The sequence below is a fragment of the Lichenostomus cassidix genome, chromosome 18, assembly GCF_008360975.1.
Source record: "Lichenostomus cassidix isolate B80296 chromosome 18, HeHo_3.0, whole genome shotgun sequence".
NCBI classification, from domain to species: Eukaryota; Metazoa; Chordata; class Aves; order Passeriformes; family Meliphagidae; genus Lichenostomus; species Lichenostomus cassidix.
Window position 1 is genome coordinate 9506579 of NC_139498.1, and position 21484 is coordinate 9528062.

General features: G+C 43.1%; 1 protein-coding gene across 1 annotated transcript in view; it reads right to left on the reverse strand.

Annotated features, from left to right (window-relative positions):
- The window catches only part of LOC146429680 (uncharacterized), a 45591-nt gene extending 31827 nt beyond the window's left edge, over positions 1-13764 (reverse strand). Inside the window, exons 1-36 of the mRNA XM_085078054.1 lie at positions 13543-13764; positions 13311-13454; positions 13063-13219; positions 11702-11729; positions 11489-11603; positions 11295-11387; positions 11133-11196; positions 10951-11049; positions 10740-10843; positions 10526-10664; positions 9692-9810; positions 9443-9592; positions 8911-9081; positions 8114-8423; positions 7913-7983; positions 7152-7239; positions 6941-7058; positions 6660-6783; positions 6444-6580; positions 6078-6333; positions 5291-5533; positions 5027-5203; positions 4797-4942; positions 4606-4696; positions 4128-4517; positions 3844-3970; positions 3567-3685; positions 2818-3014; positions 2318-2501; positions 2065-2230; positions 1770-1894; positions 1276-1584; positions 969-1172; positions 553-678; positions 288-458; positions 97-201 (exon numbers count right to left, since the gene is read on the reverse strand). Of these exons, the coding sequence (XP_084934180.1) occupies positions 97-201; positions 288-458; positions 553-678; positions 969-1172; positions 1276-1584; positions 1770-1894; positions 2065-2230; positions 2318-2501; positions 2818-3014; positions 3567-3685; positions 3844-3970; positions 4128-4517; positions 4606-4696; positions 4797-4942; positions 5027-5203; positions 5291-5533; positions 6078-6333; positions 6444-6580; positions 6660-6783; positions 6941-7058; positions 7152-7239; positions 7913-7983; positions 8114-8423; positions 8911-9081; positions 9443-9592; positions 9692-9810; positions 10526-10664; positions 10740-10843; positions 10951-11049; positions 11133-11196; positions 11295-11387; positions 11489-11603; positions 11702-11729; positions 13063-13219; positions 13311-13454; positions 13543-13749 (5574 nt within the window). The 5' untranslated portion in view covers positions 13750-13764. The remainder of the gene's footprint in view (positions 1-96; positions 202-287; positions 459-552; positions 679-968; positions 1173-1275; positions 1585-1769; positions 1895-2064; positions 2231-2317; positions 2502-2817; positions 3015-3566; positions 3686-3843; positions 3971-4127; positions 4518-4605; positions 4697-4796; positions 4943-5026; positions 5204-5290; positions 5534-6077; positions 6334-6443; positions 6581-6659; positions 6784-6940; positions 7059-7151; positions 7240-7912; positions 7984-8113; positions 8424-8910; positions 9082-9442; positions 9593-9691; positions 9811-10525; positions 10665-10739; positions 10844-10950; positions 11050-11132; positions 11197-11294; positions 11388-11488; positions 11604-11701; positions 11730-13062; positions 13220-13310; positions 13455-13542) is intronic.
- Positions 13765-21484: the final 7720 nt, after the last annotated feature.

Here is a 21484-nt window from a genome sequence, read left to right on the forward strand (position 1 = left end):
ACTGTGCAAGGTTAACAATTCTCCTTGGGGACGGTGTGTGCAAAATGTGATTTGCTGTGAGAAAACCCTGTCAGCCCAGGAGACCTCCTGCCTTACCTGGTAGGTCAGTTCCTTCACCCTCCGCTCATACTTGCGCACACCCTTCACGGCTTCAGCGCTGCGCTTCTGCTCAGCATCAACCTCCCCTTCCAGCTCGCGCACCTGCAAGGAGAAGCCATCCCTGCAGCTTCCCTGACAGTGGCTCTCCAAGGACACGCTCACTCATGCACAACCCCAGCCCTACACACCCTGGCCTCCAGCTTCTGGATCTGCTTCTTCCCTCCCTTCAGTGCCAACTGCTCTGCCTCATCCAGACGGTGCTGCAGGTCCTTCACTGTCTGGTCCAGGTTCTTCTTCATCCTCTCCAGGTGGGCACTGGTGTCCTGCTCCTTCTTCAGCTCTTCTGCCATCATGGCCGCCTGATCAGAGCAAAGGGTCAAAGCCATTTTGGGGCTGGAGATATTTGGGGGAGAGTCCATTCCCCATCAGCAATGCAAGGAATGCCCAACTCACATCTGTGATGGCCTTCTTGGCCTTCTCCTCAGCATTGCGGGCTTCCTGGATCGTGTCCTCCATTTCACCCTGGATCTGGGCAATGTCTGTTTCCAGCTTCTTCTTGGTATTGATCAGGCTGGTGTTCTGTGCAATGGGAAGGAAATAACAAGAGTTTTGTATTCTTAAAACCTGCTATAAGAAACCTTGTGCCTGAACAAAGTCTTTCCCCTTCCAGCTCCCGATTCTTACTGTGGAAATATTGTTAAAATGGTTGTTTACAAAATATCAGGTGTGGGCTTGGGAGTTGGATGCAAACAATGACTTTACTTGTGGACAGCAGCAGAGAGGCCATTCTAGTACTGCTGGTCCTCTGGTATATTCCAGCCCTCTGTGTTTGGTCAGTGTCAACATTGCTCTTTGTTCCCTGCCTTTACCTGGGTGTGGAGGAGCTGTACACGCTCACTTGCATCCAGAAGCTCCTGCTCAGCCACTTTCCTCGACCTCTCTGTCTGCTCCAGGGCTGCCCGTAGCTCCTCAATTTCAGCCTGCAGCAGGTTTGCCCTGCGTTCCACCATGGCCACCTGCTCCTTCAGGTCATCCTTTGTCCTGAGAGCATCATCCAGATGGATTTGGGTGTCCTGGAAAGAAAGAGAAAAGAAATAACTAGGTGTCAGCATGTGCTTTAGTGGCAAAAATGTCAGAGACATCATTCTTCTCTTTCTGTAGCTTTGCTGAACAGACCTTGAGCACAGCCTGTGTGTTTCTCAGGTTCTTCTGTGTCTCAGCAGCCTGGCGGTTGGCATGGCTCAGCTGGATCTCCATTTCATTCAGGTCTCCCTCCATCTTCTTCTTCAGCCTCAGGGCTTCATTTCTGCTCCTGATCTCAGCATCCAAGCTGCTCTGCAAGGACTCCACAACTCGGAGGTGGTTTCTCTTCAGCTGGTCAATTTCCTCATCTTTCTCTGCTACCTTCCTGTCAATCTCAGCCTTCACTTGGTTGAGCTCAAGCTGCAGGCGCAGGATCTTCCCCTCCTCATGTTCCAGGGAGGCCTGGACAAGTGTAAAGAAATATTGATCACATCAATAAACCTACAGCTTACTTTTTCAAGAATTCACAAATATTTCCAGAAGTCTCAGCTGCCTGCACCCCCTAGCCAGAACAGAGGGGAGCCCAGGCCTTTTTAGCCTACTTCCTAATTTATTTACTGCTTACTCCAGTGGTTATGGTCACGTACCTCAGCTTCCTCCAGAGCAGCCTGGATTTCAGATTTCTCCTGCTCAATCTGCTTCTTGATTTTCTCCAGCTCATGAATTGCCTTTCCTCCCTCAGCAATCTGCTCCGTGAGGTCAGAAATCTCCTCTGTGGGAACAAACACCAATGGCACAGTCAGGCACACAGCAGAATGGCAAGGGCCCTGTCCCACCAAGGTGTCCCACCAGACATCTCTGCAGACCTGCAGGCACAGACCCATGAAGAATGGTGGTAATGGCTGATAGTGAGAAAGCCCACTGAGGAGCAGAGGGACTCACGCTGCAAGTTCTTGTTCTCGCGCTTCATGGTTTCCAGGTGGTCCAAGGACTCCTCATAGGCATTCTTCATCTTGAACAGCTCTGTGCTGAGAGAGCGCGACTCCTTCTGCGAGGCCTCCAGCTCAGCCTGAGTTTCCTCATACTTCTGCTTCCATTCTGCCAGGATCTGAAGAGGAACAGGGTGTGAGTAGGGATGGGGCAATCACAGGGAGAATGCTCTGGCCAGCAGTCCTGGTGCTGGAGGCCAAAAGACCTTGTCAAAGTTCTTCTGCTTCTTATCCAGAGCAGCGCAGGCAGCATTGGATTTCTCCACATCAATCATGAGGTCCTCCACTTCATTCTGCAGCCTCTGCTTTGTCTTTTCCAGGGAGGCACATTTGGCATTGACAGCCTCAACATGTTCCTCTGCATCTTGCAGGCGCTGTGCCAGCTTCTTCCTGTGAGTCATAAGGGTTATACTGAGGACCTTATTTAATACTAAGGACCCAGTGTGCTTTCTACTACAGTCTGCTTTTTTTTTTTTGGCACTTTGCTGTCACACCGTGTTAAAGGTCTACCTTTATGCTGTCCTTGGGCTTTGCCTTTACTATAACACTAAATACTTTATAGGATATATTTCTCAATTTCAAAAAGAAATATTTTCTCCAAATCAAATACATTACTTATTCCTCATAATATTGTGATGTTTCTCTTGCAAAGTCACCTTTGAATTTTCAGTCTTACTTTTATTCTTCATTGCCTATCACCACGTACTTGGCCTCCTCGAGCTCCTCCGTGCGCTGAATCGCGTCCGTCTCGTATTTGGTTCTCCACTGGGCCACTTCGCTGTTGGCCTTGGACAGAGCTCGCTGCAGCTCCCCCTTGGCCTCCTGCTCCTCCTCATATTGTTCCCGGAGCAAGTCACAGTCGTGGCGAGCAGACTGCAGGGCGTGGGCCAGCGCGTTCTTGGCCTTAAGAGATAATTGAGTTGGAACAATGACTTTCCCATGGAACAATAAAATGTTATCTTGATGAAATATCAACAAAGAATTGTTGAAAATTCTTTGATTATGACATTTAAAGTCAAGCCAAGAAAAAATTGCATATTGATTCCATGTTATGGGGATGTAGAATGCCTTCTCAGGTGAGGTCATGGGTAAATTCTGTATGACAGCTATACTGCTGCGAGTCATTGAATCCTTTTAAATATTCTCTAAAGCTTCAGCTGCTATTGCAAAAAAGTAGACTAAGATGTGCAGTTCCTTTCTGAGATATATCAATCATTTTATACATGTCATTATAAAGACCTAAAATTCATTTTGCCTGTCTCAGTATTCACATTGGAGGGGATGTCTTCCTCAACTTCCCACATCAGAGAGGGAGGAGGCAAAATTTCTCATCTTGCTTGCTAGCTCAAAAATGAAAATGATGCAGCTAACATTCTGGTTTTATGTGACTAGGAAGTATCTTTAAGGAAACAGAATACCGATCCAAAGCCAACCCCCTACAGGAAGTACCTTTACCTTTATTTCATCCTCTAAATGTCTCTTTAGTTCCTCAATCTGTTGAGTGAATGCCTGTTTGCTTCTAGATAACTGAGATATCAAACCATCTTTTTCTTCCACCTGGCGTGAATATTCACCTAAGGAAGTTTCCAGACAGATTGCAATTTAAAATCAGTACTAAACCGATGTTTTTTTAAGCACTGTATACCAGCTTACAGAGAATAGATCAATTTAAGTAAAGCATCTCTCTTTTTCTCAGATTGTTCAATTCCAGAGGAGTGTAGGGGTGTGTTACCTGATTCTGTCTGCAGACGAGCTCTTTGAGCATTGAGGTCATTGATCATGCGCTGATGCTCTTCTTCCTTTGTCTTAATCTCACTCAGCTGATCTTCCAGTGTGCGGCACATCTTCTCCAGGCTGGCCTGTGTGTCATGTAAAGAAGGAGGACTACCACTAAGTTCTAGCATGCTGTTCTCAAGGTGAAAAACAATGCAACTCTATGTGATAGAAATATCATCAGAATCAAAATCATGTATTAGGGAATGTATATAGGGCAGTAACATGACAGAAACTCCGTACCTTGGCTTTGGAGACAGACTCCATGTTACTGGCCAAGTCATCAATCTCCATCTTCAGTTCACTCTTCTCCTTCTCCAGCTTCTGCTTCACACGTTGCAGGTTGTCGATCTGCTCTCCCAGCTCAGCTGTGCTGTCCGCGTGCTTCTTGCGCAGGGCGGCAGCCGTGGCTTCGTGCTGCAGCGTGGCCTCTTCGAGGTCACGGCGCATCTTCTGGAATTCTGCCTCTCGCTTCTTGTTCATCTCAATCTGAGCTGCTGTCGCCCCTCCTGCTTCTTCCAGGCGCTCGCTGATCTCCTCCAGCTCCCTCGACAGGTCAGCGCGATGCTTCTCTGCTTTAGCGCGAGAGGTTCGCTCTGCCTCAATTTCCTCTTCCAGCTCCTCAATACGAGCCTGGACAACAGCAGGGACCCTTCACAGCCTTGCCCTCCTCCTGCCTGAGCTGAGCCTGAGCAAGGGAGGGGAAGGAACAGAGACTTGCCTGCAGCTCCTTGATCTTCTTCTGAAGTTGTGTGCCCAGGGCTTGTTCATCTTCAATGCTGCTCTGGATCTGGCTGATTTCAAAGTCTTTCCTTTGGGCAAAGCAAAATGCATTGGAGCTCAAAGGAAAAAGCCAAGTGATCCAGCCCAGAGCTCCAGCCCAGCACGCAGGAGCCCTAGAGCCACACTTACTTCTTCAGTTTCTCATCCAGCTGCTGCTTGTCATTCTCCAAATCCATGATGCTGTCCTGGGCCAGCTTCAGGTCTCCTTCCAGTTTCCTCTTAACTCTCTCCAGGTCCACGCGCAGTTTCTTCTCTTGCTCCAGGGACCCTTCCAGCTAAACACAACAACACAGCAGTGCTCTACCAGCCAGCTCAGCCTCCATACCTGTCCTGTTCCTGCTCTATATCTGTGTGCTTACATCGTCCACTTGCTGCTCCAGCTTGGTCTTGGCTTTGGCCAGTGTATTGACTTTGTCCTCTTCTGCCTGCAGGTCATCCAGGGTCTGCTGATGGGCCTCTTGGAGGGCTTTCTTCTCTTTTGTCAGCTTCACAATGGTCTCATCCAGAGCTGCCATCTCCTCAGTCAGGTTTTTCACCTTTGAGAACAAATAGACAATGGTGCTTAAAACTTTATAACCAGACAGGTCTTTTCTGGAGTGTGAGTGACAGGTTCTGCCTCATACCTTGTTTTCCGTGGCATGTTTTTCCTTCTCCACCTTGGCCAGTGTTAGCTCAAGGTCATCAATATCTTTCTTCAGCTCTGAACATTCATCCTCCAGTTTCCTCTTCTTGGCTGTCAATTCAGCATTAATTTCTTCCTCATCCTCAGCCCTTTCAGTCACTTCTTTAACTTTGGCTTCCAGCTGGATTTTGGTTTTGATGAGCTGGTCACACCTTTCCTCAGCATCAGCCAAGCTGTCTGCTTCCTGGTGGGGAGACATAGATTTTCTTGATTTGTTTTCTGAACTTTTCTATGCAAGTGTGTGTTGCAGTGTAGCCTAACGTTGGTCTCTCCTGAAACAATGTTAACTTCTAGATACCAAGCAAAGACAGGTAGGCTTTTCCTGCACCTACATTCACACGTACCACTTTGAAATATGGTTTGCATTTATGCTGTAAAAGTAATTCATTGTTGTACATCCTGTCAAGACAGAGATACTTCCAGCATCACTCACCTGCCCAGAGTGTGTTTGGGGTACACTCAGGTCTGAGTATATAATTTCTGCCAACTACATCTGCCTCCTTCCTGTGAAGGCAAGAGCATTGACTCCCATTTGAAACTCTCAGTTTCTTCGCACAGGCTGTCAGAATGTTCAACACATCACTGCCATATTTTGTTTCCTCACCTTCACATACATATGATGGATAATTCCCCAAATTTATGACTTTTGGTCTTCTATAGTCTAACCTTCTGTTCATAAGGAACAGTCACTCATTTTCTGTGTGATAAACTAAAGGTGATAAACTCACAGCCTGTACTTGGAGCTGCAGGTCATTTTTCTCCTGCATCAGGGCCACCATTTTCTCTTCCAGCTCTTTCCGCTTTGCCTCAGACTTTGCAAGCTCTTCCTTGGTTTTCTCAAACTCTTGTTTCATGTTGGCCATTTCCTTCTCAGACTCTGCACTCTTCAGCAAGGGCTTGATCTTGAAGAACAGCTTCATCCATGGCCAATGTTTGACATTCATGAATGCACGAATGTTGTACTGGATGCAGAAGACGGACTCCCTGAAGCATAATTTAAAACTACAATGAATATTCTCTGTCTGAATAGTCTGACGAGTGCCAACACTTTCCCCCAAGCAGAGTGACTTCAGCTGAAGAAGAGCAATGTGTACCTCCGCTCCACCATTCTCTGGTACTCCACTCTCATCAGGAAGCCTCTGCACCTGGCCTGGGTGCGAGTGATGAGCTGTGCCAGCTTCTCATCCCTCATCTCCTCCAGGAGTCCCAGCAGCCCAGCTTTGAAGAACACCTTGAGAGAGGGAATGTTGCAGCACATCAGTGTCAGGTACAGCAAAGCAGAGACAGACAGGGAATGGAGGGGTTTGTACCTTGGTGTGTCCAAATTTGTACTGGGTGTGGTCCACATCGATTGACCCAAGGAGCTTCTCAGAAGCCTTCTTGCTATCGATGAACTGTCCCTCGGGGATGGCGCTGGCATTGAGCACCTTGTATCTGTGGAATTAGAGGAAGATAAGGCTGGCATTTTGCAAGCAGCACGGAGTTGCCACTAAACCCCACCAGCTCTTTTTGAAAACAGAACACAGCCTAAATGGACCCAGGAATGAACCAACATTGCTTTTAGTGATGCTGAGAAGCACAGAGCTCTCACCTCTGTTTGAAGTCAGCATAGAGGACTCTGCTGGGGAACCCTTTCCTGCAGATCCTGATCCCTTCCAGCACGCCGTTACAGCGCAGCTGGTGAAGCACCAGCTCATGCTCCATGGCACCTGGCAATGCAGAGCACAAGTGAATGGCATAGATTGCAGTGCAGAGAGGAATGGATGTATTAGAGCAAGTATCTTTCAGCTTGAGCATCTCACCAGGTGTTTTTGTCTCATTGGGGATGATACAGCGCACAAAATGGGGGTGAGTGCTCCGCAGATTGGTCATCAGCTTGTTGAGATTCTCCTACAGGAACCAGTTACTAGTGTGAGTTTCCTGTGCCCAGTGTTTGATGCACCAAGCCCAGGTAACAATTTTACAACTTCTCAAGCTGAGTTTTGGAGCATTTAAATAAAGCCACAGAAACCAAAAAATTTGTCTATTTGAAAATACTGAGCACCATTTTAGATTGAAATACTACCATACTGCTATTGGTTCAGTGAAAACTAATATATAATTTCACATATTCAGAAAGAGTAAATTACTTAGATTTTTCATGTTCTGCCTTCAAAAGTCAATATACTTAAGTTTTAAAAAACAGGGGCTTATTCCAATGAGATAAATATCTCCTTGGAAATTATTTTCAACTCCTCAACAGAAATGCAGGAAATACTAATATTACCATTCTAGTCTGACCCAAAGACATAAAAATATGAAGAGCTGAATGATATCTGCTAATAAAAACAATAAGAAAGAAAATCACTACAAACTATTAGATTTTCATGGTTATGAAGACTGAATGCTTATTTTTGGACATGACGTATTTGCAATGTTAAAATTGACTCTGGAAAACCTGATACGTAATTTCCAAAGAAATTTACCACCATAACAGTAATTTAAAATAGACCTTTCGAATTTAATTTAATTTTAGCTCACCCCCGTTCTTCACATTTCAGAGATAACAGATGCAATAATGTACCCGGAAAAGAGCTGAGACAGTCTGGAAGGAAGAACCCTTCTTCTTGCCTCCCTTCTTGCCACCACCAGCCTCTGTGAATTGAATAAAAGGACAAAAAAGCTTTAAAATTAACACAAAACAATTTAAAATGTTTAGTATTTTTGGCTTTAATTCTGTGAAAACTTTGTCCCACACTGAAAATACATTTTTTACGAAACTGACCTGCATCTGCTCCACCATAGTTGGCAAAGAGTAAAGCCAGGGTCTTCACAGATGATTTCTGGTACAGCCCAATGACAGTTTCATTCAGAGGGTCCTTGTTCTTTTCCAGCCAGCCAGAGATGTTGTAGTCCACTGTTCCAGCATAGTGCACCAGGGAGAAATGAGCTTCAGCCTTGCCTTTGGCAGGCTTGGGCTTTTGGAAGTTGCTGGACTTGCCCAGGTGCTGATCATAGAGCTTGTTCTTGAAAGAGGTGTCAGTTGCCTTGGGGAACATGCACTCCTCTTCCAGGATGGAGAAGATGCCCATGGGCTGGAAGAGATTATGACACACAAGAAAGAGAAACAGATTAGAAAGGAGACATGTCTTGGTTGGAAAGTTGCTGGAGTCAGAAAAGGAAGCTGTTCCCATACAGTTAATGACTTTAAGTCAGAGAAAATCAACTAAGGCTCAACTTTTTTTAGTATTGCTGTTTCATTCAAAATTATGGAAATGTCTTTGCTGATGAAATTATTGTCAATAAGACAATGTGAAATACTGTTCTCTCCATAAAACCTGTTTACTGATAAGTACTTAGAGAACATGACCACCTTTTTCGCTTCATTTTGTAATCTGGCAATGAATTCTCTCACCAAAAGTCCTGATATCTGAGTATGATCTCCAAAAACACTTCTTCCCTGTTACCACTTTTATGGGGTATATATTTGAAGAAGCCAAAATATTCTCACATGCTTCTTAATTGTTTCTCTTGGCAAGTATAGAAGACCCAATATATACTAGACTTAAACAGGAAGGTTACCTTCTCAATGAGCTCAATGCAGGCAGCCAGGTCCATCCCAAAATCAATGAATGTCCACTCAATTCCCTCCTTCTTGTACTCTTCCTGCTCCAGCACGAACATGTGGTGGTTGAAGAACTGTTGCAGTTTCTCATTGGTGAAGTTGATGCACAGCTGCTCAAAGCTGTTGTACTGCCAGACATAAAAAGATATACAGTGCTTTCAAGGATCAGCAATAGTACCAAGGTGTATTCTTGTGCAATCCTAATTCACCACGGCTTACACTTTAAATACAAGTCCTCTTCCTGTGTAGTTTTCCTTTGCTATCTCTCTAGGATAGGTTTTGTATTAAGAAAAGAGAGGTTTCAAATTTAGAGCTATTAGAATACTAGTTTTCTTTGCTATTCTATTATTTTTTTTTTCTTTCCTAGAATTACAAACATTATTCCAAAAGCCCTACAAGGAAATGTAGGGAGATACTCACTTCTATTAAATATCTCAAAATTCTTAATTATTGTTCTACAAAAATGCTAGGAAAACCTGGAATCCTTACATCAAAGATCTCAAAGCCAGCAATGTCCAGGACACCAATGAAGTACTGCCTGGGCTGCTTTGTATCCAGCTGTTGGTTGATACGAACAACCATCCACAGGAACATCTTCTCATAGACAGCCTTTGCCAGGGCACCCACTGAATTGTTCACCTAAAACCAAGAAGGATGGAGAAGAAAAAATGCAATATCCAGGGCAAATAGTAACTGATTCAAGTCAGATGTTCCCAGTCACCACCTGGTTGTTCTTACCTGCTGCACAGTTTGGCCCTTGGTTACATATTCATTCCCCACCTTGACTCGGGGGTAGCAGAGGGCCTTGAGCAGGTCTGCTGAGTTCAGACCCATCAGGTAGGCAGCCTTGTCAGCAACTAAACACCAGAAAAGACAGAAAAGTAAATATTCAAAAATTCCTAAAATTCAGTGCTTGACAATCTGTCCCAAAAGTGTTCTCCACAGGGCTGCACAACAGTATCTGTCAAAGCTACAGAGCTCATTTCTCTCTTGTGTTCAGAACTCAGAGTCTATAACTCTTTCTGAACTTCAGTTTCTGCAAACATTCTTCGAGAGAGCTCACTGCCTTTATCCTTTTTCAGGTGTCAGTATGGAGCTTCACACTTACTTTCTAGTCATATTGCAGGAGGATTTATCACTCAGACAGATGGCAGTATGGACTGGCCTTCTTTCTGTGACAAAGACTAATGAAGTCTCAGGTCAGAGTATCCTCCAATAGATGAGGGTGGAGAGAGCACAGCCTTCTGTCCTGTTAGGGCTGAACCATGTCACTAATCCATACTACAGCAGACGCTGCAAGGCATATTTCAACTTAAATATGATTAGCAATGTTACAGCAATTGACATGCAAGTCTCCTGGCTTCCTGTCAGTGTACACTGGATCTCTTATCTGTGAACTAGTGACAGCGGAAAAAATACAGGTACCATTAAATGAGATAAATGCCTCAACTGTCATCTAGTAATGGAACAACTACTCTTATTCTTAGTTTACACATTTAAAGCTGAAACCTGCCTAAGTCCTTATGTAATAAAGACTATCACTTTTGGAAAGTTTGATGACTCTGCTGATACCTTCTGTGCCATCAGGCTCTGCCTGCTCCTCTCGTTGTTTCTGCTTGAACTTCAGGTTCCCATAGTGCATGACAGCCCCTGTCAGCTTGTAGATGGCTGTTTTCTCATCAGCGCTGAAGCCCAGGATGTCAATGGCACTCTAGCAACAGAAACATAAATGTATATATACCAGGGCTCAAACCCACCAGATGACCTGTTTGGTAAAGTTACTTACATCTGTAGCCATCAGCTCCTCCTGATCGTCAATGCTGGGGACAGTAATCTCCCCTTGACTCACAAAGTGGAAATCATAAGGGTTGGTGGTAATGAGAAGCATGTCTAAAAGCAATTGAAGTAGAAAAACAAGCTTACTTTAGTTTCCAGATGATGCAATGAAATATTGCTCAGTGACCTTCCTTCAAAAAAAGGTTAGTGATCTTTCCTACCAATTAGCTCTGGCTTCTTGTTGGACATGATCTGATAAAAGATGTGGTAGCTTCTTTCCGCCTTGAGCTGGAAAGTGACTCTGGATTTCTCCAGCAGATCTGCCAAGGATGGTAGGATAGAGTCAAGCACAAAAAGTGGGGAAGGCTGCAAGGAAGGGGATCAGGCTGGAAAGGTGTCTTACATGTTTCAATGTCAGCAGAAGCCAGTTTGCCTGTGGCACCAAAATGGATTCTGATGAATTTACCCTGAAAGCAGCAGAAAAGTCAATTGAGACCTATTTAGCCAGCCTGGACAGCAAGAATATTCAAATTGGTGTTGATGGCTGTCTCACATAGCAACTTACAAAGCGTGAGGAGTTGTCATTCCTCACGGTCTTGGCATTTCCAAAGGCCTCCAGCAGTGGGTTGGCGCTGATGATTTGATCCTCAAGCGTTCCCTGCAGGGTGGTAATTGTTGCTAGTTATCCTTTCCAAAAATCATGTCAGGAACAGAGGAAAGCATTGATCCCAACATATGTCTGCTAATTTACCTATTTACCTGCATTTTGCCTGATGCATGTTCTTCCTTCTTCTTCTCCCCACTGGCTGCAATTGTTGCAAAGTACTGGATGACACGCTTTGTGTTCACAGTCTTCCCGGCACCGGATTCTCCGCTGTCAAAGCCAAGAGAGAAGCAGAGAGTGCCTGGTCAGGCAGGAGGTCCCCTGGCACTGGGCAGCCCTGCAGGGATTTGAGCAGGGGGTGTACATACGTGATCAGGATGGACTGGTTCTCCCGATCTGTGAAAAGATAGAGATAAGAAACCTTACCTTAGGTTATGAAGTGCTTATGAAATGCTTATGAATAAGAAAGAATTCGAGAACTAGAATAAAAATATGAACTGAAGCTTCCAGAGGATCCAAGAACACAAAATAGCAAAAAGTGCCCAGGGAATTCTGGTGGGTACTTTTGATGCTCCCAGCTATACTTCAGCTATTAGCAATTGGTTCCGTAAAGATATCACTTCAGAGAAACTTCAGTAGTCTTATGCCGTTTCTGACATTGTCTTTTCATCAAGCTACTTGTATCTCTCTTAATAAGCAAGTAGAGGTAATGAAAATGTTGAAGTTGTAATTTTTTTTGATGTGTAAATTTTTCTGAAGATAAAGTTTCTTGAATAATCTTATGGAAATTTGGAGGCATCATTAATTACAGAAATATCTGACCAACCTCTTTCACCCTTTTTCACCTCTATTTTTCTAATCCCTATATATACAGAAATAATGTATTCTTGAGATCGTATCTCAACAATATTAATTTTTTATTTTTCTATTCTGAATGCATTTCCCAGTGTCTAAGAAAAAAACAGGAGAAGTTCTAAAATCCTGCACACCTTTTATTTCAATGCATATATAAGGAAGAGAAAATAAGAGGTGAAAGTAAGAGGAAAAAGCAGAAAGAAATTTTTTGAAGTTGCTCAGTCTAAATGCTAAAAGATTTCTTTTTTCCTTGATTTTGTTCTCTGAAGTTTACTTTTTACTATACAGGGCAATTGATTGATAGTTGCAGCTACAGATCACTGTAGAAGTTCCAGGGATCATTCAAGACTGTATGGAATTTGGCTCACAAGGCCATCATCTATATAATGAAATTCATTTGCATAATAAGTGCCTCAAGTGAGGCTTATGTACCTGTTCAAGGCAGAGATATCAATTCCATTTGTTAGCAAGGATGCTTGAAAATTTAAACTGATATTATGCACATCATTTATAGGGTATGTGTCATTTAAGTGTACCCTGTACTCTCAGTTTGAGACTAATTTAGTGACTCAGATACATAAATCTATGTATGTATGTAAGATTCCATTGTAGGCATCAGGTCTACATCCCAAAATAGGTGGTTTCGTTCCAATGAATTTACTCCCTCTAGGTTATGTCCAGGTCTTTAGTGATTCTACTGGGAACACAGACACTCAGCTGACATAGACAACTAGAGTTCAATGCATTCATCTTTCATTAATTTGACACGCACTATTTTTTTTTAAGTGTGGTGCCATATTTCCAGAGAATACCCTTCATTTCCCTCTACAGAGAGATGATTGCAAGAGCAGCTCAAAGGAAATCAAGCACTCACCAGTCAGCATGGACTGATAGGCATTGTCAGAGATGGAGAAGATGTGTGGAGGAGCCTCCTGACGCTTCTTGCCTCGGTAGGCCAACACCACCTCCGGGTTGTACACCGGCAGCCACTTGTAGGGGTTGACAGTGACGCAGAAGAGACCCGAGTAGGTCTGTGAGGAAGGGAGACAGCACGTTGGCTTCCCCTGAGCCTGGCACAGCAGCTCCTGCGGCTGCCCAAAGGAAGCTGCTGCTGCCACTTACGTAGATCATCCAGGCTGCGTAACGCTCTTTGAGGTTGTACAGCACAGCGGGTTCGTGCAGGTGGGTCATCATGGCCATGTCCTCGATTTTATCGTACTTGGGAGGGTTCATGGAGAAGACTTGGTCTTCCTTCACGGTCAGGGTCTGCCGAGAAATCAAAAGTTCCACATGTGTCACCCAAAAGCTCAGAGTGGGGATCAAATGTTGTCCTTCAGCCTTGTTTTTCACTCACCTCTCCCCCTTCAGTCTTGACAGTGACTTTGCCCGATTCCCTGCTCTGGATTGTCCCTTTCACAAAGGATTCTTTGGGATGAGCCACAAAGACAGATGATTTGGCATCAAAAGGTTTGTTCTGGGCTGCAATTCTCTCCTTTTCCGATTTTCGGAGGTAAGGAGCTGCCTCCCCAAAGACAGCCATCTCAGCATCTCCAGAGGCCATGTTTGCACTCTAATTAAAGCTCGTCAGCAGAGGTGTCTTGTGGAGAAAAAAAAGTAATGGGTCATCAAGATTACTATCTATATCAATGAGAAAGCTCCTTGCTCTTTAGCTAATAAGTTAGTCTCAAAATAGTTAGTCTCAAAAAAAAAAAGCTCTTAAGAAGAAACCAATTAAATCCACTTTGATCTGAAGTTAAAGTACCCTTGTCTGACCCAAGAGTAAGACTTAGACTTCTACAACATGTAGATCTTGTAACAGTAAATAGAACATCTTAATATTGAGTGCAGTTTGGTAACACCTTAAATTCTGAAGAGATTTGAGTTTTTCACGTAAAAGAATATATAGTCACAGAAAAATCACTCTCTGTTCTGGTCCTTAGTTATGTGCAATAGGTCTTCAAGAAAGTACTTTCTTGCTCAAAGTATTATCTTTTGTATTAAAAAAGAAAAATTACTTAACTTTTTCGATCCTCCCTATTTTCAACTATCTAGCCTAAGCAAATTCAGCTGAAATCTAAGAGGATTTATGAAGAGGACTCATGCAGCTCTTTAAAACTCCTGTCCTTGACTGTAGATTAGGAATGCATTATTCAGTGTGTTTCCTTTGGAGAGCAGCTTGTATCCTGGAATATGGCCAACCTTGTAAAATAGGAATTGCCAGTTGTTTCTTGTTGCTGAACAGAATTCCATAGAATATTGTAATTTGAAAATACAGACATGTATCAAAATTACATTGAAAATTTTTGTTCACATGGACACTCCCTCATGGAAACGGTTGTTAAAGGCATAAGAAATGAAATATGATATTGCAAGGATATTGTCCTCTTTCTTAAAGCTCCCGAAACGCATGCACTTACCTGGAAACCTTCTGCGGAGACAGGCTGGATATGGCTCTGGGAGATTTTATAGTGTCTTGTCTGCAGATGCTGCAGATGGTCCCCCTTTCTTCGGTCAAAACATTTCTGGCAAACCTTTTTTGGCCAAGCATTGTCTGTCAAACTAAGGGCAGAATTCTCACTTGATTTGAATGATATAATTAGAACATTTTTATATCTTACTGACTACGTGAATACATCTATAAATAATTTCTCAAGAGTGTTAAGGAGAGAATCTATACCACTCAAGGCACTTAGAGAACTTGCATGGTTCTATTGCTGCCTTTCTCAGTGATTTGCTCCTTGACCCATGGTAGTTCCCTTGGTATGTTTATACCACAACTTTTCAGTCATGTAATGGTGATGACAATATCTATGATGCTTTAGGAACATATGCATTGAGAGGAACAGGGAAAGTTTGTCAAAAACTAGCAAATAAAGTTAGAAGCTACTTTTCAGGGTTTTTTTCTGAAAAGCAGGAAGTAAAAATCAATTACAGCTGAGTTTTCTGCATAGGACACTCTCAATAGCTGAAATTATTTGAAATACAGTGAGTTGGGAGCCTGAGCCCAAGCAATGGGAGACTCTACTTTGAAATGGAGCTCTTGAATAGATTCCTGAGCTGACTTTTGTGGAATCAAATGTTGCAAACGAGTCGTTAAGTTGCTTAAAATATCACCATCAAAGGCATTAGCAAGAGGGTTTGTTACGATCCGGTTTAAACACAGGAGTCTCTGCGAATAAAGCGGATCAAACCCAGAAAGGTTCTAAATACACCCAGAAAACATGATTAAAACCAAACAAGGTTAGCTGCTGATGCAAAAAAAAAATATGTATTTTATTTAATAGCAAAAGAAGCAAAGAGAAAGAAAGAGAAAAGAAACAAAGAAATAGAAAAAGAAGTGCGTGGGCAGTGCTGGGGGGACAGGGAGAGAGTGACACAGGTTAGATGGAAACATACTAGCCCTCCGGAGGTCCCAAGGACATCTCATTGCTCCCCTCCATCTTATCTTCTGGTGCTGAGGTTCCCCCACCACCTCACCGCCATGCCGAAGAGTATAGAATCCAGTGGATTTATACCCGTTTGGGCCAGGTGGGAAAACCCACGTGCCGCCTGAGGGGGCTAGGTTTGACACTGTCCCTTGCAACACTGTGGATCTGTTGCATTATCTCTGGTGGACCCCTTTTGGAGGGTCTTTGATGGGCCATGACACCTCCTCAGCTGTCCTGCATGTGTAAGCTTTTCCCGAGGTTCAGGAGCCCATAGCTGAGATGGTCTGCAGAGAGGAGGTTGAGCGTTTCACAGCTTCTGACCAGAGATTTTTCCACTACACAGCCAAAGCCCCTCTTCTCCCCCCACCCTTAGGTGTCAGGGTCTGTGCAGCCTGGCAGCTGATAGCCCTGGGGCTATGGCCTCCACCCAGAAGGTGCTAAGCCTGATCCCTCTGTGAATGTATTCTTTTCTCCCAGCTCTGCATTACTTAACCTATCTTAATCAGCCAGCAGTTCAGGCCTCAGTCAGGGCCCCATTCAGGGTGCGGTGGTCTTCTCTAAAGCTTTTGTAATAAAGTTTTGCTAAAATAGGCAAAAGTCCTTCATGAAGATGTTTAAATCATAAACATTTCAGTCTCTGAAAAGGTTCAATATAAATTAGCAAAAGCACAATAAAGTTTGATCGCAAGGTTCACTCTGTTACTTACTACAAAGATCAAGGAAAATCGACTAAGAATTCCTTTAGAATGATTTGCACAACAACTGGGGATGAGAAGGTTTAGGGTAAAAAGCATAAGAAAGATCCTGCTATTGATTCACGAGGTTCAGAGAGGATCTCTTGGTTTCTAAACTCCTGACAGAGTCTAGGTGCAGCTGAATCCAATCATAATACCAGACCTGGTCAACAGCTTCTGTCTAAAGGGTTTTAACAGGACTTAATCATTGACTAATTTGACATTCATAAAGTGATTCAATAGGATTTACTTCAATTGCAACGGTGATTTAATTATAGATCCCAGATGGCAACATTAAAACTATACTTGCTATAGAGTGCTTAAATGAATTCACACATGCATGCACACAGACTCAAAGATGTGTCTATAAATGTTAAAGGGTTATACATGTTAGAAGTTCCCTGTGAGTTCAGCGAAATACTCACTTCAAATATCTTAGAATATCAGTAGGCAAGAGCTGAGTCAGAGAGTGGAGGATATTGCTCTGGAACCCATCATCAGCTTTTGGTGAATTTTTTGAAAATCAGTCCCACATTTTTCACAAACATGAGAGTTCATGAGTTTTGAGAGGCACCCTACTCCAAGGGAGATGTTGGTTGCAGCCTGCTGCAGTCCAAGGGAGACCAAAGAGCCTCACTAAGGCCTGCTGTTTATAGGGTTGCAAGATGTTCTGTTTCAGTCATCCATAAATTTCCATCCTGGCCACAGTATGGAAAGTAATTACTAGTGTTTCCAAACACTGGTTTGGAAATTATTCAGTAATTACTAGTGTTTCCAAAACTCCGGCAACAATGGTACCATTCTACTTGACTATGATTTAGGTAGGGAAAGTTCCAAGGCTTTCTGCAAGTGACTGATTATTCCCCCTCTCATCCTTCACCTTGGCCAGGCAACAGGAGCTCCAGGTACAGACACTGCTGCTCCCAGCTCAGCCATGCAAGGGCTCTTGGTAGAGTCAAGGCACACCCATTACACAAATGTCAAGGGACACTCATTACACAAACATCAAGGCTTTATGGGAATTCCTGAGATTGTAGAGCAGACCTGAGGAGGAAGGGAGAGATGCACTACCACATCAAAATGAAACATATGCTTGTGCATGCAGAGATAATATATGTCTTTATGCATATATTATCATATCATTTCTTTGCATATATGCAAACTAACTGGTCCAGTTTTAGGAAAGGGTGTAATCACAATATCATAGAAACACACAATTATTTAGGCTGGAAAAGACCAGTCCAAAGTTATCCCAGGACTGCCAAGTTCACCCCTAAACCTTGTCCCCAAGTGTCACATCCACACTTGATCTACACTAATGATTTAGACTTCTTCAGATCCTCTAGATTTAAAGGCATTTTTCTCCCAGTCACTTGCATTTCAGTCATTAAAATATTTCTGTGAATATCACAGTGAAGAGGTTAGAAAACCAATGCCTGTGATCCAGTGCAATATGCAGCCTCAGATGATTTCCATTGGTGTAGGAGACCCTCCCAAGAGTGCTCTGGCATATTTTGGGCCCCAGATTGGAAGCCAAACCCAGAGGTCACCCCTGGGATCACTACATGAGTTATGGGCCAGTGGAATATCTCAGAAGGCTGATCTTTTCATGTGGATTAGGAAGAAGAGCTGCCCATTACCAGAGGACTGGTGTGGAAATTTTGAGTTCTTATCTAGTGCAATACAGTAATGTGGAGATCGTTTAACATCTGATTAATAATGCAACCTCCACAAAATACTTCTTCATATAGGAACAGGGACCTCCTGCCAAATTTCTCTGTATGTTCAGCTGCTACTCACAAATCCTTTGAGAGAGATGAGTCATTCAGTTATGAGGAACATATACTGACCATAGCCTTGTCTTCCTTTTTTAGTTTAACAGTACTTATACCAAAGAGGCTGCACTCAGGAGAGGTGAAAACTGTGAAGCTGAATTCCTTCTAGCTCTTGCCATGTCCAGCACTGAAGTCCTATGTTAAAATTTCTCCATAGCCATGCTGCTAAGGGAATTCAGGTTCCTCAAGTTTCCTGCTTCAGGCCCTTCAACAAGTCTCTCCTCATTTCTCAGCAGCTGTCCTTTCAGGACAGAAATACCAACTGCAAATAAGAGGGGCCGACTAGATTGCTCAAGCAACTCATGTAACACCCATAGGAGACTACAACTACTCCACATAGAATGGGCAAATGTTATTTTGGGTTCTAGCACTCACTGCCCGTGAGTTCTTGTAGAAATCTCTAATTAGGGTGTGAAAGAAAAGCAGTGTAGACTTTCCTAGTGCAAATACAGCTGTGGACATAGCTGAAAATAAAGCCGTTTAAGAACTGACTATGACAATACATACAATGTAGCATCCTATTAAGAGTAGCCCCCAAAATTCAATTTGATTGTGTTTATAAAGCACATGGAAATATGGCAGCAAAGGGCTGCAGTTCAGTTTAAGTAGACTGAAGACCACTTAATGATACCATAGTAGATGTCCAGGGCAAAATCCTGCTAATTATCAGAAAAGAACTGATTAAAAGGTAGCAGTTACTTCATCATAGAAACCAAACAGGCTGATCATGCTGAAGGAATTCACCCATGTAATTGCAAGGCTTATGTTTATGGCTGGGGGAAAATTACATACGGGGATGGTCCCATATGAGTGGGAAAAGGCTATTGTTATGCCTGTCTTTTTAAAGGGTGGGAAGAATTACCAGTGAAGCTGAAAGCTACTCAGTTGCAATTCAGTTATTTGAAATACAACTGAGTATGTCCTCTTGGTATTTACTGGTAATGATGTGAAGGACAGTAAGATAACTGCAGCATCTAACATGTATTTACCAGGAAAAGTAATCATGCTTTCACAGCTGCTGCAAAGTGTATGCTAACTAGCAGCTCCTTGAATGCAATGAATTCCAATCTTACAAAGTCTAGAGTGCTAATTCTGTTGCTTATCTCCCAGCTTTCCACTGGATCCTTCATCCAGTCATCATGTGTTTGCTGAAGCCTGAGGGGCCATCTGGGATCATATTTATCACAAGTTCATACCTGCACAACTGTGCTTTACACATTACTTACTGTTACTGCATGCTCTTCCCTTGGTATGGTAATTTTATGCTTTGCTATGAAGAGATAAGGAGAGGTGCACAAGTTTGTTTCCATATTCCTAAGAAATCCTATGTGAGCTCCTGAAACTAAATTGAGGGATTAATCTTTTTCACCCACTGTGGCAACCAGAGGGAAAATACAAAGTTTAAAAATATTGCTTGCAATGAAGTTAAATAAAACATAAAGAAACATAAATACCTTAAAACTTATCAAGATAAAAGCATGTAAACAACTGATGTAGCAAAGAACAACATAGTCTTGTTACTGCTTCACCTTCTTATGAAAGACCTCTACAAAAAGAAAACTCAGTCCCATTTGAATCTGCTTCAAAAGGCGAAACCATCAACCTGGTAGTCTTTTGTGTTGTCTGCTGTAGAAAGTTTCATTGATCTACTAATCAAATTAACAACAACAGTCTGTGAAAAGAAACTCAGAAGACATCAAAAACGCGATAATCACTAATAAAATTTACTTGGTAAACCTATTTAAATTATCGAATCCTGATCAGGATTCTTAGCTCCATGTATACAGACTTAAGATGTAGTAGACAGCCATCCTTTTGAGACCTTTATAGTTTTAGATAGAATGGTTTTTGTCAGATCTACACATTCTGTTACATCCTAATAAGAATGACACTTGACATAATCTCCTATCATCATTCCTTGGTTACAATTACGTAGGTACGAATTTCTCTTCCAATGGCCAAGTAGTATTTGTTCAATGTATGTGATCTTAGAGTGGTCCTTAGGGAAAATGACACTGCTTTCCTTTCTTCCTTGTTCACTTACCCCTCTGGCACTTGAAACCATACTTGCTACTACAATCGTTAGGTACAAGGTCCTGATAGGACCTTGTAGTTGACTAATCCAGGAATAAACATTCTTACTGCAAACCTGGAAACATTGCTTGTACACAGTTCCTCTGTGTCCAAGACTGACTTTATTAATGTAATTTAGGAGTCTCTGGCCATAGCACTCACAGACATCTGGGTAGTCAAATGTCCTTTCCACTTTTGTTTAAGCAGCTCTTTTTTCCCTGTCTGGATATACATCCAGTCTCCTGGCTAGTGAGGATATCCTCATTCAGGATTATTAGTGAGACTAAAACAATCAAACTTGCTCAATGATAAAAGTATTTTCTCCCAAGAGGTTACTAATTCTCCAGCGGCAGCAGTTCCATCTGCAGCCCCTAGTGGCACGCATGGCTCAGTACCCACTGCCGCCAGATGGGGGCAGTGTAGGAGCAGTTTGCAAATACACTGCAAATGCAGGGAAACCGCATTTCCATGCTTTTCCAGGGAGCTTTTTGAGATATTTGAATTCACCACCCTTCCCCCAACTCACTTTTTTGCGGCAGCACCAAGGGTTTGTTTTCTTGGTCTTGATGCTTAAACTTTGCAATAAGTAACAAAAACATGGGAGGAAGCTGTTTCTTGTGCATTGGTTGGAAGACCACTGTATGCCACACTTCCTGGTAATTTTAGCATATTTTGGAATGGGGATAGAGATGGGTTCCCCCCTCCAACGAGTACAAACTTCTCACAACAAGTTGCTCCCTGGGCCAGAGACCAGGGCTCTTTGCCATGTGCTTCCTCCTTGAAAAGCTTTATTTCGTTCCGTCATTAGCGAAATTCTTTAAATATTCTCCATTCCATTTTCTTTGGGATGACTGCAAATTTTCTCTCGTAACTTAACCAATTCTGTTGCAGAGTGAAATATAATTACCACGGACTCTGCTTCCTAATAAGAGAATTCTCTTTACAAGTGGGCAGAGCTTGAGGTGCGGCGGAAAGGGAGGTGGTTGGCTTTGCTGAGTCCTCCTTCAGGGAGTGGAGGGAAGTGACATAATATTTAGGGAAGTCCGCCTCCTCCTGGAGGCTGGAGAGCTACGGCTTGCTCTTCACCTCCGCTTTCAGACAGGCAATTTGCAATTGTAAGTCTTTTTCTCTTTCCAGAGACTTGGTCAGCTGGTTCTGTGGGTTTTTTCTCAGTCTCTTTTCCACATTCAACCCGTCTTCCACCCTTGCTGAACTATGAGCTCAGC